The following is a 17,561-nucleotide window of genomic DNA, read 5'->3' as shown; positions in this document are numbered from 1 at the left end:
GGTGGAACAGGACTTGCAGGATATTGTTGGCAGGATGTGTGAGCTGGAGCAGTTTGTTGTGTGGGAATCCCCAGTACACACACACACACACACACACACACACACACACACGCACACACGCACACATGCACACACGGACACGTACTTACGCGCACGCACACACGTGCACACACACACACACACACACACACACACACACACACACACACACACACACACACACACACACACACACACACACACACTTTTGCACATTATCTGGATGGTTTCTCGTTGAAATGCTCTATAATGCACTGAGTTTTCGACACAAATGAGATCAAACAGTATTTCTTCATAGTTGGTTAAATACCATGTTTAATAATTAGAAGACTACATTGGTTATTACCAAAAAAAAAAGATTACAAAATAGGTGCGAGGAAAGGGAAATATCTTATTCAATGCTCAACACTGAGTATATAATAATTTGATAAACATGTGCTTAGGTTACGTTCACAAATTATTCATGTGCAAGAGTTGCTCAAACACTCAGATAATACATTCTACTTGACTGTTGTCTTTATTCCAGTGCCATACTTTGAACATGCAAGGAACCAGTTGAATTTCCGAAATGGAATGTAATAGTGTAATGAGGCGAGGTGTGTAAAGGACAGTACCGCTATCTCTGGATCTATGATTTGTGACTATTGTATGGAATACCGTGGCGGGAAGGAAAGCACAGCTCTTCCCCAAACACTCCATGTTCAGTCACAATCAAAGCGATACTGTAAGAAATTGCGTAAGACAATAATACACTAGTCCACCCATTTCCCTTTCTTCAGTTCCTTGCTTTCTCTTCCCATCCCTCTTCCATGCTCTTTGTCCTCCTCCTCCTTTTTCTCTACACTTTTCTCACCCACTCTTGCCACCCCCCTCCACACACGCACACCCGCCAGATTCATTCTTTCTTTGCGGCCTCTCCCTTCTTGTCTTCTGGCTTGAACTCCAGGAAGAAGTCGTTGCAGGCGACCGTGAGGGCGCCCATCAGGATGATGAACTCAGTGAAGTCCACTTCCCCGTCGTTGTTGGCGTCCAAGTCATTCATCACCTTCTCCACCCCTTCGTTATCTTTAGAGTTCTGGGTCGTTGGAGGGGGGAGAAAGAGACAAGAGGAATCAGCTACTCTGACAGACAGACTGTGTGTGTGTGTGTGTGTGTGTGTGTGTGTGTGTGTGTGTGTGTGTGTGTGTGTGTGTGTGTGTGTGTGTGTGTGTGTGCGCGTGTGTGTGTGTGCGTGCGTGCATATGTGCGCGTTCACTTTGTATTTTTGCCTGTTAACACTGTCAAACTGTGTGTGTGTGTGTGTGTGTGTGTGTGTGTGTGTGTGTCTATTGTATCCACAGTGTGACCATGCTGGAATGTGTTAGGACCATCTGCAGAGAGTTTGTCCATGTCGAATTGTTCAGGTTTGTGAGTGTGTGGGTGTGTGTGTACATGTGTGTGCGCGAGATAGAGAGAGTGTTCATGTACGAGCACGAGTGTACGTGCTCTATGCGTTCGTACATCAATGCATGGACTTGCCCCTGCTTGCATATTGGAGTATGTGAGCACATACCTTCGGTCATCCGTCGCTGTGAAACATATTTGTGAATCGACCTAGTGTCTTAGCGTATAAAATGAATAGTTGTCCCACACACTCACTTACACACACACACACGCACGCGCACACACACACACACACACACACACACACACACACACACACACACACACACACACACACACACACTCACACACACGGCTGCATTTATACTCCAACGCACAATGGTGTTGCTTGCCGACAAGACCTGATCTTCAAGCAAACAACGCATCACATTGTTAGGTTGATTATGAGCTTTACGCTGCCTCTTACCCCTAAGTAGCTTCCCAGCTCGTCTACCAACAGGTTCTTCAGCTCGGCTCGGCTCAGGGTGTACTTGTCCCCTTCTGCTCCTGAATACTTGTGGAACGTCTTGATGAGAATCTGCATAGCACTCTCCAGGTCGGAAGTTGGTTCCTTGGACATGCTAGAGTGGGCATTAGAAAGTCAAAGGTCAGTGCCTGACACGACGTGCCCGCTCCAGCCCCAGTTGCATGTGCGATCACATAGCAAGCTAGGGTGAAGCCGCCCGTTACCAACACAAAGGGATAGATAGACAGAACTGAGAGAGGATATCCCATTTTTTACCAGAGATCAAATAACACTCTAATTGAAGTGTAGAGGCTATTCTTGACCCTACTTTAAATAATTCTCATCAGTGTGTGTGTGTGTGTGTGTGTGTGTGTGTGTGTGTGTGTGTGTGTGTGTGTGTGTGTGTGGGTGTGGGTGTGTGGGTGTGTGTACTGTGTGGGTGTGCGACCTTACGTGTTTTTAGTTTTTTACTTTTCAGAGGTTTGGAGCGGAAAGTTGGAAAAACAGCATTTGGGAAGAGCTTTTCGAACAGTCTTACACACATTGTATCCCTGACCCTTGGCATCTTGGCTCTTCTTGTGCTGGACTCGTGGTCAGACTGTGCACACACAGGACACAGATAAGTCATGACAGTGAATGACACCGGCTCTCCTTAAGGTGATAAACCCTAACTCTCTCAACATCTTAATAGTGATCAAAATCTAAAGGAAAGGCATCATGTGCAGTGCCAGTGAACTGTAGAAGGCAGTGTTGGGGGCTCCTTTGCTATCTCTCTTGTAGTAAGTTGAATCTGTATGACATGTAGGCTAGAAAAGATAAAATCGTGGTGCCAATGGAAAACGGAGCTGGTCAACCACTAGCTGTTGATTGTGTACCCTTGGTCCTGGGTGCTCAAATGGAAACCACACGTGAAACACAAAACTGTTCAAATGCAGATAAACCCGGACTGGGGGCACTTGTATTAAGGAATTGCAAGACTGCGGAAGTGCAAGTAACCTGAGGTTCAATCTACTTGTGTGCACACGCACACACACACACATGCACACAGATAAGATAATGTCACTCGGTCATTTAGGCAGTCAATCGGTAATGCACTCACTCATCCTCTCCTCATGTTTGTGTTCAAATGCAGGACCTTTCCTGACACTAAGGTGACACTCAGTCTGCAGACTGATGATGCAGACCCAAAATGCTGATGAAATATGTCAGTTAATCTGGCTTTGAATTATTTATTCAAATTAATATAAATACCCTGTAAAACTATCACCAAGAGGATTAGGATACCAATTACAGTCATAGGTCACTGGCTCTCATTATGCTGCAGTTCATTGTACAAGACAAGTCAGAGTTGTGAGCAGTGGAGAGGAAAGATGAGGACAGAGGACACCAAAGCTGACTAACTGGAAAATCTATAGGGGTCATCTGTCTCAATGACTGACACAATACAATAGAAAACCATGGAGACCAAAATGCCACCAGTAATACAATATTGAGAGAAAAAAGAAAGCATTTTTCGGTGCATGGTTAATATGAAGAGACAATGTTCACATTCATTGAGTTATAAATATTAGACTTATGAACATAAGAAAAAAATGGTAAAGAGCAGTAACATAACATGGGAAACAAGGCACAAATTGAATGACAAAAATACACATCTAAATTACTCTAGAAATATTATAATTGTACAGATTTAGCTTAATGGAGCGGTTATTACTCAATCTTTGCTTATAGATTATTTCTGCTGCCACACATCTTACAATGAACTTTGCCAAACATTTACCTGATGGGATTATGTCGCTTAAAATGGAATTAAATATCACTAGATGAAGCTGTAGCAACTTGTCATCACAGCTTTCCTGTCCCTCCAGTTCAGACTATACCTGCTCAAAGAAAAATAAATCTTTCAAAAAATCTCCACTGACGATGTCTTCAGTTGTCTGCCCTCCGTTCAGTAACCGGCATCTCACTACTCTCACTCACAGTGTCCAAAAGTCTAACAACCGCATATGCTACGGTTTCACACCTGATGATAAAATGCAGGTAAGGCCTCCCTTAAATAAAGCACTTAAACAGATATACAGTGCAGGAGAAAGTCTATACACTACAACCCTTCCAAGCTGTCCATCTTACCTGATTGGTGATGGAGGGCCTCCTTTGTCTTTGAAATAGCGACAGAGACAGAGCCAAAGAGGAAGACGGATGGGGGAGAGAGTGTGCCAGCAGCTTAAATATCACTTGCCTCCACCGCCCCCGCCCCCCTCTTGCATCGTACCCACTTACGTATACCTTGCTTGTGTTTCCTTATCCTCCCTCCCTCTTTCTCTCAACACACACTCTCACATGCACGCACTCACGCACTCACACTCACACACACACACACACACACACACACACACACACACACACACACACACACACACACACACACACACACACACACACACACACACACACACACAAAGAGCCTGCCACAGAAATTCAGTAGGCCTATACAGCAGTCCACGAAGTCGAGTGTTATCATCACAGTTTTTTTAATTTATAACTGACCATTACACAGGCTGGTTACATAGATTAAGCAAAAATGATACAGGCAATAAGATGAGGCATTACATTGGCATAGCGTCTAGGGAGTTTGTCATTTTGCATTTCTGGACACGACTCTGTGAATACACAGTAAAACTGGGGAGTGTTAATTGGGTCCATTCTGACACTCTCAAGAGTTCAATGAACACTGTATTTTACATCATAGGACTCAATGAAAACACCCATCATACTGTAATTGGCAAGAGCTGCGGCACAGCGAATTGGCTCAGATAGAAATAAGAGCCTCTGCGCTGTATAGAACATTCTCCATGGATATATCTAATCAATCATACTGCATTTCAGCATCATAGGTCTTGAACAGAATGTGCACCCTCAAGTGGGCCATTGGCATGAATGTATTGGCCATTGGACCACTACTGTGATTGATTCGATATACCTGCTCGCTTATAATACAGCGAGGAGGCTCTTATTGATCAGGCAATATCCTGGCTGCAAACACTGCTCTGTTCAGCACAAGTCCTATAGGTCAAGTATCTGTAATACATAGCATTACTTTTATGTACTAAGTCTAACAGATGTGTGGGATTTGCGCATTGGGACAATACCATGTATTGACTATTTGAAGGCTAATTACTAATTTGACGTCAGAATTCGGCAAACACCCCCCATTTGGTGCTGCATGTGTCAGACTAAATGCTTACAACACGTTGCATCCACTGAGATGTGCTTATTCCATATCCAAGGATTGGTTGTAGTCAAAAATGTCCCTTTATGTCACTATATCTATTCAGATATATTTCGCTGAGCTACTGGGTTGTGACGTTAGAAACTAAACAAGAGTCACATGGCACATGTTAGCGTCAAATATAAATAAATGCCTAGCTAGTAATATGTTTTTAGTAAGTGCCAGAGGTCTACATTTGGGCGAGAGGCTGGCTGTAGAGGGTGCAAGAGAGTGTAGTATTTTATCACAGGGCGTACCTTGGTAAGAAGCAGTACTCTGCTGTATAAAAAAGAAAAAATAATAATAAAATGGGTTAATCATATACCCTAAATGATTCTAAGAACGTTCCACGAGATTCTATTGGATGGTTGACTACAATAGATCATGCAGGAAATGCAGCACACAAAGAGGATACTGTATAGTGAAAAGCCTTGTGGAATTGGCGCATGAATAAGTATTTACATTGGGAGTGTCCCAGTGAGACATGGTGACCTAACGTCCCACTGGAATAGGGTTTTTTGTCCCTGCCCATTTGCCGCTGAAGAGTTAGAAGTGCCAGGTGCGTGTCACAATACATACAGGTGCATGTTTTTGGTTGTATGCCCAAAATGAGCTTTAGCAGCACTGTGCAGCAGAAGCCTGCATGCAACGTGAGCCTTTTTTTACTTCTCCTGTCATTGTTGCATTATTGACGAGCAGACAATTTACAAATCATTAGCCTCAAATTAACAAATTGTTTGCATATAATGTGACAAATAACTACCTTTGCTCGAGACTTCAAGTACTCTCCATAGTGGTCTAATTCATGAAAATATACATGTTAAATGTTAAATATAAAATGTTAATACAAAGTTAAAAACATCTTAGTCTTGAAGAATGACCACTACAATGTAATACAATGGTACTGACTGTCTGATGACTGATGACAATGCAATACTGTACACAATAGTATGCTGTTGATAAATTCACACTACCAATTGTCATGTCTGGTGGCTCAGTATTCAGTTTTTTGCTTATGAGACAAAACCCTATGAGGACACTGTAATTTACTGTAAAGGCCAGTTTGGTCAGATTACCAAAACTGGCCTTTACAGTTACCCAGGATTACTTTCATGTAATTGTTTGTGTCCTAGGGTGTGTTGCCCATTTATTGCATAAGCCAGTGGATTAGCCAGCGGCTCAGAGATCCAGTTTCAGGGCAAATAGGGTCTCCCAACAGAGCCAGGGGTTGTGACCAAGATCAAACATGCAACACTGACCAACTTGTTCCAGAACCAAAAGAAAACAATTGAGAAACGTTTTTCTTTTCTTTTCTCTCTAAAAGAGACACCAAAACATTTGTTCTGCATCTCAGTGTGAAACAAACTGTATCTACCGGGTTAATGCAGATCCTCAAATATAGCTCAATGGACAGAGCAAGGCATTATGTTAAACCCACTGGCATGAGTTAGGGTTCAATATAAGTATGCATGGCACTGTGGGATGCACTGGATAAAAGCATCCATATAGTGACTGATGTTATGATTTTCATGGGTTCCTGAACCTAGTCATTAGCATGCATGGAGAACTTCCTTAGCTGGAGGGGCCATCCTTTGTAACCATCCCACTGCTGTGGGGCTACTTTGAATAGCCAGGTGACCATAAGGGTCGCCTGGTGTGGATTCCATCCTGCGGCCTTAATTATTTAGCCTGGGGGACATTACGACGACAGTCCACACCTGATCTTCCACCTGCTAATACATTGCTGACTGAAGGGCATCTACAGGCTGCCATGAACCCACCAGAGAACTACTTAAGAGATAGGAGATAATTGGTAGAGCGAGAAATATGGACTTCTAAATGGAGCTGAAGTAACAATGCACAAGCAAGACGATTTGTTTATTGGCAACGCCAAGTCAGCAGCTCCATACAGAAAAATCAGGGTCAAATGGAAGGGCAGAAATAGTAAGAGATTAATAGTGGCATATTTCCATGCATTCATTGTCAGCTGGATGGATAACGCCTGTTTATACTTAGTTGCGTATCGATGTCGCGCACCGAAAATAGCCAATCTACAAGCTCTAAACACGTCGAAAAGCAGACGTGTAGTGAGCTTGTAGCTTTTCATGCATGACATGATGCGCAAACAAGTATAAATAAGGCATAACACCAAGCAAACCTACGTTTTAAGACTGATGCAGAGAAAATGTAACTGCTGCACGTACTGTGGAATGTCCAGCAGTGTGGTGGAACTGTGGAAAAGCCCTCTGAGTTCCAGATAGGGAAGGACCCAAGGAGAGGTTGGAAGCCAAATTAACAGTGCTGGGATAGCTCTGGTTGGCTGTTACTGACAGTACATTGACAAAGTCAGGTGTCAATACACTGGATGGATTAGTGGCTTACACAACTCTGTGGGGTAAGGATTTCACAGGCACATGTGCTATGTGCTGGCATAGTATATCATTGTAATGAGGTAAGTGTGCTTTAAAGTGGCATGTACTTACATGTCAACATAGTGGTAAGCACTGTAAGGATTTTAGTGTCATGTACGTACGTACATAAGTGTCACATAACAAATATTCAGAGAGATCTTTGGAGCTGGGTTTGTAGTGTTTGATGATTAGTGTAAGTTGTTTCCAAATTGTGCATTTCGGGAACATATTTTGCGTTGTATTAGTGGTTTAGCAACTTAATTTGGCACTGTATGGTACAATATATAATGTAGTGGTGTAGGTGTGTGTATTCATGACTGAATTGTCCCCTATGACTCTCCATCTGTCTTCTTCTCTCCCTCTGTAGTTTCGGCCGGGTTCTCCTCAACCTCCTCTACCTTCGGTGCCTCCTCCGCCTTTGGCGCCTCTTCTGCCTTTGGCGCCTCCTCTGCCTTTGGCGCTTCCTCCACCTTCTCATCCTCTTTCACCTCCTCTTCTGAGGCTGCCACTGCTGCCTCTGCTGGCTTCTTCTCCGCCTCCTCCTCCTTTGCTGCTTCAGGTTGCGTTTGCCCCTCTGCTGCTGGAGGAGATGCCTCTTCCTCTTTCTCCGGGGCAGCGGCGCTCTCTGTCGCTGGCGCCACCTCGGCACTCTGGGCCTGCTCGGCCTTGGGCAGCATGCGCTGCTGACTGAGTGAGTTTGCCAGGTAACCGATAAGCTTCATGTATTCCTCGAAGCTGACCTTGCCATCTTGGTTGGCATCCAGGCCTTGACGCATCTCCTTTACTGCCTCTGAGCTGTCTGTATCCTGGATGCACACATGCACACGTATACACGCACATGCACACGCATTCACACACACGCACGCACACACGCACACGCACACACGCACGCACACACACGCACACACGCACACGCACACAGGAGTCAAGAGAAGACAGAATGATGATGATAATGATGCTAGTTCTACTCCTACTAATGATGATACTACTAGCGGCCTCAGCCAGGCTATTTTGCATTGTAAGGTGGATGATGACTAATGCAATGTAATTCTATCTGGGATTCTCTCACTGGTGAAATCACCAGATTGACAGATTAGTACCGTAAGTGAGCCATGATCAGTTGCTTGGCTTAGTAACAGCTATCACTCTGTCATTCTATCATATCAGATCCCATTCCCCTATTGGACACAGCCTATATTTCAACAGGTCACAGACGGCACCCATTGCATAGGTCAATGATCTTTGGACTTTGACACTCAAAGGTTAAGGTCTACATGACTGTGAGATGGTTATACAACATGAGTGCTAGTATCAAGTTAGGAGGGTGCGCCATGCTTTCCTAACCGTCAAAATGTTGCCGAGCTGACTCTTGACGAGGCTCTGGAAGTCCTTCCCTCCCAGACTTTCTTTTCCCTTAGTGGACTTGAGGAACACCTTAACCACTGTCTGAATGGCTGCCTCCATGACGCCTCTCACTGTGTGACAGGGGAGAAATGTAGACACCAAGGAGGGTGAGGAATACTTTATTAGACAGAAATGCAAACAGCACGGGTACAGTCATGCATTTGGGCTAAAAGGTTGAGCGATAGAGAGAGATAAAGAGAGAGACTGAGACAGAGAGCTACAGTAGATGGAGGTCAAGAAAATACTGAGAAAGACGGAGACATGGGGGGATGGGGGGTTGGACCCAATCTATGACTTTTAATGAGTCACTTACAGCATAAACCACAGCAATTCAGATTGAACAAAAGGGGAAGGGTTCGTACTGAACTGGAAAAAGGGCGACTCGCGGAGCGATCTCATTTAAGAAGCGTATAAAACCTGACGGGAAGCACTGAGTGGAAAAAGAAACAGAGGATGTCCTCCGGGCCGCATGCAAGGTCGTTTCAGGTGTTGAGTCCGGAGCCGGAGAGGCTAAGGGACGGGAGGGCAGACGCCCGCCGGTGACGTGAGACTGACGGCGAGAGTGAGAAGTGGTCTGATTGAGAGACAAGCTGTGATGCACAATGGATGTACTGATCTTTGATAGGATATCTGATCTACTGAAGCCACTATGGGAGCTGGGCTTCACATTACCCAGGGGATTACCTACCACCTGTCTGGTCTTCTTTCTGTATCCCTCTCTCTCTCTCTCTCTTTCTGTTCGCCTGTCCCTCGTTCTTTCTCTTGTGAGCTGTCACTGTATCACCCTCACATTTCGCTGCTTTTACCTGTATGAGTGAGTGACAAATAAAGCCCTCTTGATTCTCTTTCATTGCAACTCTCTATTTCTATTGTCTGTGCTCTCTTCTCATTCCCCACTGTAGTTCTTTTTTTCTGTCCAGTGACTCTCTTCATAAACAAACACACCCATATTAGAACACTCGGAAATTCTAAATGAAAGAGCCTAAATCCATCTGGACTTTCAGTGTGCCATAGCAGTGTGTGTGTGTGTGTGTGTGTGTGTGTGTGTGTGTGTGTGTGTGTGTGTGTGTGTGTGTGTGTGTGTGTGTGTGTGTGTGTGTGTGTGTGTGTGTGTAGGTTGTGTGTGCACGCACGCACGTGCGTGTGTGTCAGAGTAGCTGATTCCTCACTGATAATAACAAAATGTCTGTGTCAAGTATGTCTGTGGGTCTGACTAACTAAATGAGCTATGGTTCTCATTAGCCACATGAGATTTATCCATCAGATATCTTACCAAAAAGTGCACCAAATACAACACATGCCAGTGGGTGACACATCCATGCAGGAATGCCATTCATTGCTGTCTGTGAACATCACTTAGACAGGAATTTACAGGCGAAACTCAAGCTAGTTTGCCCCAAAGCAGCGAGGGGATCTGTTGGGTTTATAAGGCAGCCATACCCGTCTGTCAACTACAGTATTCAAATGTGGCAGAACAAACAGCACCGTATTTCACTAGGAAAACACACAAGATTGGGCTTTTAAACAGGATATACTATTACTGCATGTATGTCAGAATCGAGGATCACATGCATGGGTGTAGGATGTAGAGGTGTTAAAAAGGTGACTTGAGGCTCATTCATACTTGGTTGCACGCTGGTGTTGCACGCCCTGAATAGCAGATCACGAATGTGACGCGTGGTGAGCTTGTAGATCTGCTATTTACTGAGCATGACACCGGGCAAGTATAAATGAGACTTCAATGTGCACAGGCTGCAACTGCAGGACTGCCTCTCAGTCTGTATGTTTTATTCATTCATTCCTGATTTTAATTTCCCCAAATGCAAGTAAAAGCATTGGGGTGGTGCCTGTTCATTGAGGAAATCTGAGTGATAGTAGAGTAATAAATTAGCTTTTAGTAACAGGTCACACACACTCAACACCACCTCCCCGACTCTCTCTCCCCTATCAGTAGCCCATAGGCTATGCAACAACGGCCAATTAGGATCCATGCCAGTTAGCTAATTATGCCACCAGCAGCAGGAGGACAGACGCCAAAGCTACAAGTGAAGGAGCTACAGTTTCAATGAACACCTGACACATTTTAGATTCACTGCCAACGACAACCAGCGCAAAATCTCTTTAACTGTGATTCTGTTCTGACCCACTTTTCTGAATGAGAGCAGCCTACTACTACTACCACAGTGCAATTATAGTCAATTATAGTCATAGTGTGTGTGTGTGTGTGTGTGTGTGTGTGTGTGTGTGTGTGTGTGTGTGTGTGTGTGTGTGTGTGTGTGTGTGTGTGTGGGTAAGCATATCATCATCAAATGTTAATAGCCAAGCAATCGGGTAAAATGACAGCGCAAATAAATAAATAGCCTACAATATATTCTAGAACAAAATGTTTGTTTCTGTTTTTTTTTATAGATATTTTATAGTGGTGTGATGATTTTGTATCCAAATGCTTATAATAGAACTTTGAGATTTACACAAATGTAAAGTGCATTATAAATAAAAATCCATAACTAATATTATTTTCGTCCTCTGTCATTTCTTAGATTGTCTACATTTTTCAGGGATTTTTGTGGATGTCTTTCAGCAAGGCGCACCCGTGACACACCCTCCAACTTAAGGCCTGATGAAGCTTGGACACACAAAGACCAACGTGCCTCTCTCCCTCCCAATGGTGGAAAAAGTACTCAATTTTTTTACTTAAATGAAAGTATCAATACTGCAATGTAGAAATACTTTAAAAATGACTTCAGTAAAAGTACAAATGTATTGGTATCAAAATGTACTTAATGTACCAAAAGTAGAAAGTAGCCTACTCATTATGCAGGATGTCCCATTTCAAATGTATACAAATCTTTTGCAAATAGCAGTATCTACTATTTTCAAATGGCCGAAATGTATATAGGGCTGAAGTGGTTAATGTATGTTTTGTAATAGGCTAACAATCAAAATCTACAAAGTAACTAGTAAAAAAAGTTTTCAAATAGTTTTAGTAGAGTAAAAGTACAAAATATTTGCCTCTGAGATGTAGTGGTGAAGTAGAAGTAAAAGTTGGAAATATTCCAGTAAAGTAAAAGTACCTCAAAATTGTACTTAAGTACAGTAGGCCTACTTGAGTAAACGTACTTAGTTACTTTACACCACTGCTCTCTCAGGCGTTAGTTTGGCCCCTGTCCGAAATTCCCCCCAAACATTTTTCGGTCCATTCTCATATTTGTACCGTGTAAATAATTCACAAAACTGAAACACACGAGCTATAGAGCAGAGAGACTAATTTTAACTAATTAATTCAGGTTTCCACTTCCATTACTTCTCCTTCCCCACGTCAGAAGCCGCCTTATCGTTTGTCCCTTTCAGAGTTCCGACAAGAACCAACTAATTCTCGTTATTTGTCTTAAAAGGCCAAAAACAACCGCGCAAATAATTAAATGCAATCAGAGGTCTCCCGTTTCCCTCCGCTAGCGCCCAAAGGAGATTGAGTGTTGCGTTTCCAAACGGGCAGAATATGATACGGTACGTGCGCAGGGTAATGACAATACTACCGCTGTGTGCCATGAAATATTAACACAGGAACAAGTTAGGCTGTGGCTATAAACTGCATCTATAGAGCAGACTATACATACATCGGCCGCCTTTTAATCTTCACCTTAAGAAATACAAGCGAGCTGATGTGTTCACACATGGTCAAAAGAAATCCTATGAACAGTTGCAAACGTGCCAGGTTTCGTCATTGATAATGATAAGGCAAGCCAGCTGAGTATAAACTTGACATAATCATTTTCTAGACCCTTTCTCCTAAGTTTTCTTACATATAAAGACCGAGATCCGTGGCACATTTCTAATTATATAGCGAGTTTTCAACCGGGTGGATCCTGTTCAATGTGCTTATGAAATGCATAGCTATTAGGCAGTGGCTTGTTCTCTACCAGTATAGCCTATACTGCCTATAGGCTATATTATACGCAAAGTTGCGCCTTTACGCATGGAACTGGTGCCTAAAGGGACATGCCATTATGCTGAGATCTCATTTTCTTGATTTTTTTAGTAGAGTAGGCCTACTACTAGACTAGGTACTACATTATAATGTAGGCTACGTTAACAACTTGATACCCGATCTACTCATGTTCATTTAAGCATATGAAATAATGCTTATTGAGAGCCGGTTTTGTCGTACAGCCTATATAAACAGGGGTCTTCAACGTTTTTCAGGCCAAGGACCTCCTAGCTGAGAGAGAGATGAAGCAGGGACCCCCTCTATATTGTATACAATTGTGTTTCAGATTTGACTCTTTTTTTTTTTTACTTTCCTCTCAAAACCTATACCTTTGCCAAAAATAGCCAATCTACAAGCTCGGCGTTGTGAGCTTGTAAATCTGCTATTTTTCATCTAATGTTCCCCCTCAGAAAAGGAATGCTAGGGTTCAAGTTCAAGTATATAAAAAAATAAATAAAAAAGTTCCTATCACACAAACATTTGGTAGCTCTAAGGTACCCCTGGGTGTCCCGGCCCCCCTGTTGAAGCCCCCTGGCCTATAGGCTTTTTACGAAACAGCCAACATGAGGATTAAAACTTAAGAAGTCCTCATGAATGCCGTCACTGAACCTCAGCCGTCCCGCAGCTTTAATGACCGGAGCTGCTTTCAGGAGAGAGATAGCGCTCTTGCTGCGAGAGTACACCGAAACGTGGCAAAAAAAGGACGAGCTTACCGCAGTCAATACGGAGCGTTATAAAGTATAAAGAGACGCAGATGACTCACCATATAACGCCTAAAGGACAAGAGATGTGTACAAATGTGCCCAAAATGTGCGTTTCTTCTGTCTCTTCTCCGCCTTTTCTACGCTGCTTTGAGAGAGCAGTGAGAGAGAAGTTGCCAAACTAGTAGGACTGCAGAATCTCTTCCGTGATTTAGTTTTTTTTCTTTTTTTTCTTAAAACTTTTCCCCCTGACAAGTCAAAGGGCGTGTACCTGGAAGAGTGTGAAGGAGAAGGAAGAGAGGAGAGCTCAAACTTTTTAGGGATGAGCCAGTGGCATAAAGTAACTAAGTAACTAACTAAGTAACTACTCAAGTAGGCTACTTGAGTAGTTACTAGGTACACTTTTGAGGATTCTTTTACTTTACTGGAGTGTTTCCAATTTTCAATACTTTAACTTTTACTCCACTACACCTCAGAGGCAAATATTGTACTTTTTTACTCCACTACCATTATTTGACAACATTGGTTACTAGTTACTTTGTAGATTTTGATTATTACTACAAAACATGCATTAACCACTTCAGCCCTATGCATACTTAGGCAATTTGAAAATAGCCGATCTACAAGCTCACAACGAGTCATGAGCTTATCTGCTATTTTCAAAGCACCTTTGTACACTTGTTAAATAGGACATTCTGACAAATAAGTACTTTTACCTTCAGTACTTAAGTTTATTTTAATGAGAATACTTTTGTACTTTTACTCAAGTAAATTTTTAATACTGGACTTTTATTTGTAAAAGAGTATTCTACATTGTGGTATTGGTACTTTTACTCAAGTAAAAAATGTGAGTACTTCTTCCACCACTGGGAGGAGCAGGGGGAAACGGCGCTATCACAACTTTTGACACTTACATATCATCTTTGGCAGCTGGCAGCTGGCACCGACCGTTGTACAACTTTTGCTTTACGTCACTTACTGTATGATCTGTAAAGTTTCAATTCACACCAATTATCCAGGCTTGTGGCTTGGAACTGGAAGACTATCTGGCAAAGAAGTGTTCAAAACGGGAGGGCTGTGTATGAGGGGGGAAAAACGTTTAATTTTTAAAGGCACAATTCCCCCCTTTTGGGTGTGTGTGTGTGTGTGTGTGTGTGTGTGTGTGTGTGTGTGTGTGGATACCTTTTTTTCTGATGGCAAGTAATGCTTTTGTAAATTTCAGGTGCTACTGGGCTGTAAAGTGTACACCTATTTGGCTTCAATGTGGTCTTGCCATGTAGCCTACCGGTATGTATTCAGTATATTAAACTTCAAAACACATTTCACCTCTATCAAAACATCAGGCAATGTGGTGAAAATACCACTATCATGCCAAAGTGGCACATAGGCCTGCCATTAACCCTTCACTTACAAGGCTTTCAAAATACTGCATTGATTAGAAGAATAGTTCTCTCTGTCCTAGTGTGACCAAATTATATCTGGAGTTTCATACACATGCATGCACATATTACTCAAACGTGCTTCCTAAGCATGATTCCACCATCTATCTCTCTCACACTCACACACTCACACACACACACACACACACACACACACACACACACACACACACACACACACACACACACACACACACACACACACACACACACACACACACACACACACACACACACACACACACACACACACACACACACACACACACACACACCTATTCTCAACCTATTAGGTGTATACCACGCTGTGTCAGTTAGTGCCACTATTTGTTGTTTGTTTGCTGACTCATTTGTCCGGTCACACCCACTGTGGCACCTTACAGTGTTTAATTTGGATACAAAGTCCACATTTTCTTGCCCGCAGGGGTAGAATCAGAACTGTATTTTCAAACTCGTTTAGAGATGTCTGCTCACAAGAAGCAAGTTAGCCTCTAACAGCTGGTGAGCAAGCCCAGACAAATAACTCTGTCTAGACTTTTGAAATCGGGCATAAGTGACTGTACTGTAGTAGTACCAAGACATTTACTCAACAACAAAACAACACACATTGTAATTAAACTCCAAAGTACCCATCCTTGCAAAATCATTAATATATATATATATATATATATCCCCATTACACATTATTCAGGCCTCACATAGACAGCAAAGACCAGGCCATAAAGTTGTAACACAGCAACTTTATGCTTGGACAGGCAGCTTTGTATTGGCATTACAGAAGCCTGTGGAACAAGAGCAGGCTGGATGGTGTAGTTGCGGGTGAAGCAGGTCCTATAGAATTACAGACCAATTGTGCCACTAAATCAAGGCAGCGATACACTTTGCCAGTGAACCATAAAAGACAAAGGTTCAAGTGTTGGAAAGTTCAAGACAATGAATCCTTTAATTCCAAGTCCTCTGTGTTCAGCAAATGCTTAATAAAGCCTTACACGTGTAGGGCTGTCATGGAGATAAAAGAACAATTGGCAGCTCAATTCATTTCGATTGCGTTGCACATTTTGTCAAAAAACACAATTAAGTGACAGAGAATAGGCAGACTTTTTATTGGTTGAAGCCTCCATGCTTGCCAGCCAATTTCCCAATCAGCTGCCAGAACTCCAAGAAAGTCAGCTCCCCATCGTTGTTCTCATCCAATGAGCCCATGAGTTGGTCGATCGCTGCTGGGTCACTGGCGTTCTGCAAGCAATCAGAGAGTAGAAACATTGACCCATTCAAGGCTCTGGTTTCCCCACATAGAGTAGGAAGGACGCTTCAAATGACTGCCCTGCCATCTAATGGTCTGTTATAGTACTAAATATAAGTCAAATACCAGCTGGTTATTCCACAGGGAAATAGGTTAACTCTGAATAAATTCCTTGATTATACTTCCTCACACTGCTTAGAATGCATACACTCCTTTGTGTGGGCGGACTCCCAATGGAATTGGTGGAATTTGCAATGGAATTTACTGTCATATTACTGTGTAATCATGCTCACCGTAGAGACACAGACATTAAAGTTAGAACTATTTAAAGTTACTGCATTACTAAGTCATATGCTCATACATTATACCCACTTAAACCCTATATACTTCGTTGACCATGGTTCCCCAGGGGTCTGTACTTGGTGACCTCCTTTTTGACCTCTACAGTGTAGAGGGGAAAAAACACCAAACATTTGGTTTAGACTAGAATCTACACCAAAACTCTTCAGCGAAAAAACAGCCGATCTATGTATAAATGGGATGTTCTTGGAGCCAAGACATAAATTAGTGCTCACATTGTAGAATGCAACATGTAAAATCCCTCACAGTATTGTAAACGTACAAGGTAAGTATCCGCCTCAGGCATTTTTTGTCTAAATCCTGCTATTATCATATCTTGAACATCTCCAGACATCTAAAGAACTTATAGCATACTTGTTACATGTTTACATGCATGTTTTGCACGTAAAAATACTTTTGTGGCAATTACGTCAGAGGGCACTCAAGATAACGCTCCACAGTGAAGATAGAGCCATTGACTACACAAGTGGGTGTGGACAAGTTAAGAGAGATAGTCCTACCTTGACAAAGTTTGGAAGCTGAGAAATCACCAGACTGTGGAACTCCTCTTTGCTCAGCGTGTCTGAGGACCCATCTTTACCAGCGTATGTCTTGAATTGTGAGACGAGGACGTTAATAGCAGCTTCCATTATGCTACAGGTGGTGTGTAATGTAGTCGATACTGTAGATGTTTCCTGGAAAAACAACAATGACAACATGGCCGGCTGGTTGGACAGTGCTGCGACAGTTGTCTTCAGTCCCCCCCCCTCCCCCCCACAAAAAAAAGACAAAGCATGCAACTATAAAACGGTACAAAGATGTAGTCAATACTGCATAAAAT

At 42.8% G+C, this 17,561-nt stretch overlaps 3 protein-coding genes across 7 annotated transcripts; all 3 read right to left on the bottom strand.

Moving 5' to 3' along the window:
* Window positions 1-362: 362 nt before the first annotated feature.
* Window positions 363-4,116, bottom strand: s100s (S100 calcium binding protein S). Of its 5 annotated transcripts, XM_084079703.1 has the most exons (5): window positions 4,058-4,102; window positions 3,708-3,807; window positions 2,470-2,525; window positions 1,889-2,042; window positions 363-1,114 (listed from the first exon to the last, which is right to left on the bottom strand). In XM_084079703.1, the coding sequence occupies exons 3-5, from the start codon at window positions 2,490-2,492 to the stop codon at window positions 935-937; spliced, it is 357 nt and encodes a 118-aa protein (XP_083935829.1). In that variant the 5' UTR covers window positions 2,493-2,525; window positions 3,708-3,807; window positions 4,058-4,102; the 3' UTR covers window positions 363-934. The 5 variants fall into 5 exon arrangements, with proteins under 5 accessions (XP_083935829.1, XP_083935827.1, XP_083935828.1 ...); XM_084079701.1 differs by lacking the exon at window positions 3,708-3,807 and having other exon boundaries at window positions 4,058-4,116; XM_084079702.1 differs by lacking the exon at window positions 4,058-4,102 and having other exon boundaries at window positions 3,708-4,043.
* A 318-nt stretch (window positions 4,117-4,434) lies between these two features.
* s100u (S100 calcium binding protein U) lies at window positions 4,435-13,922 on the bottom strand. The gene is made up of 3 exons (XM_084081407.1): window positions 13,762-13,922; window positions 8,951-9,081; window positions 4,435-8,412 (listed from the first exon to the last, which is right to left on the bottom strand). The coding sequence occupies exons 2-3, from the start codon at window positions 9,068-9,070 to the stop codon at window positions 7,936-7,938; spliced, it is 597 nt and encodes a 198-aa protein (XP_083937533.1). The 5' UTR covers window positions 9,071-9,081; window positions 13,762-13,922; the 3' UTR covers window positions 4,435-7,935.
* A 2,132-nt stretch (window positions 13,923-16,054) lies between these two features.
* Window positions 16,055-17,377, bottom strand: s100a11 (S100 calcium binding protein A11). The gene is made up of 2 exons (XM_084080135.1): window positions 17,242-17,377; window positions 16,055-16,374 (listed from the first exon to the last, which is right to left on the bottom strand). The coding sequence occupies exons 1-2, from the start codon at window positions 17,368-17,370 to the stop codon at window positions 16,240-16,242; spliced, it is 264 nt and encodes an 87-aa protein (XP_083936261.1). The 5' UTR covers window positions 17,371-17,377; the 3' UTR covers window positions 16,055-16,239.
* Between the last annotated feature and the right edge of the window lie 184 nt (window positions 17,378-17,561).

Source organism: Gymnoscopelus microlampas (assembly GCF_963454915.1).
Source record: "Gymnoscopelus microlampas genome assembly, chromosome: 15".
Taxonomy (NCBI): domain Eukaryota; kingdom Metazoa; phylum Chordata; class Actinopteri; order Myctophiformes; family Myctophidae; genus Gymnoscopelus; species Gymnoscopelus microlampas.
Note: the sequence above shows the minus strand (reverse complement) of the source record. Positions and strands in the feature narration are given on the sequence as shown.

Excerpts from the sequence above, each read along its gene's own strand:
- s100s (XM_084079700.1), bottom strand. The coding sequence starts at position 2,555 with ATGACTTATCTGTGTCCTGTGTGTGCACAGTCTGACCACGAGTCCAGC. Across the intron at positions 2,043-2,469 it reads CCAAGGGTCAGGGATACAAT|CATGTCCAAGGAACCAACTT; the intron begins GTGTGTAAGACT and ends TGCCCACTCTAG. Across the intron at positions 1,115-1,888 it reads AGCTGGGAAGCTACTTAGGG|AACTCTAAAGATAACGAAGG; the intron begins GTAAGAGGCAGC and ends CCAACGACCCAG.
- s100u (XM_084081407.1), bottom strand. The coding sequence starts at position 9,070 with ATGGAGGCAGCCATTCAGACAGTGGTTAAGGTGTTCCTCAAGTCCACT. Across the intron at positions 8,413-8,950 it reads AGCTCGGCAACATTTTGACG|GATACAGACAGCTCAGAGGC; the intron begins GTTAGGAAAGCA and ends GTGTGCATCCAG.
- s100a11 (XM_084080135.1), bottom strand. The coding sequence starts at position 17,370 with ATGGAAGCTGCTATTAACGTCCTCGTCTCACAATTCAAGACATACGCT. Across the intron at positions 16,375-17,241 it reads AGCTTCCAAACTTTGTCAAG|AACGCCAGTGACCCAGCAGC; the intron begins GTAGGACTATCT and ends GATTGCTTGCAG.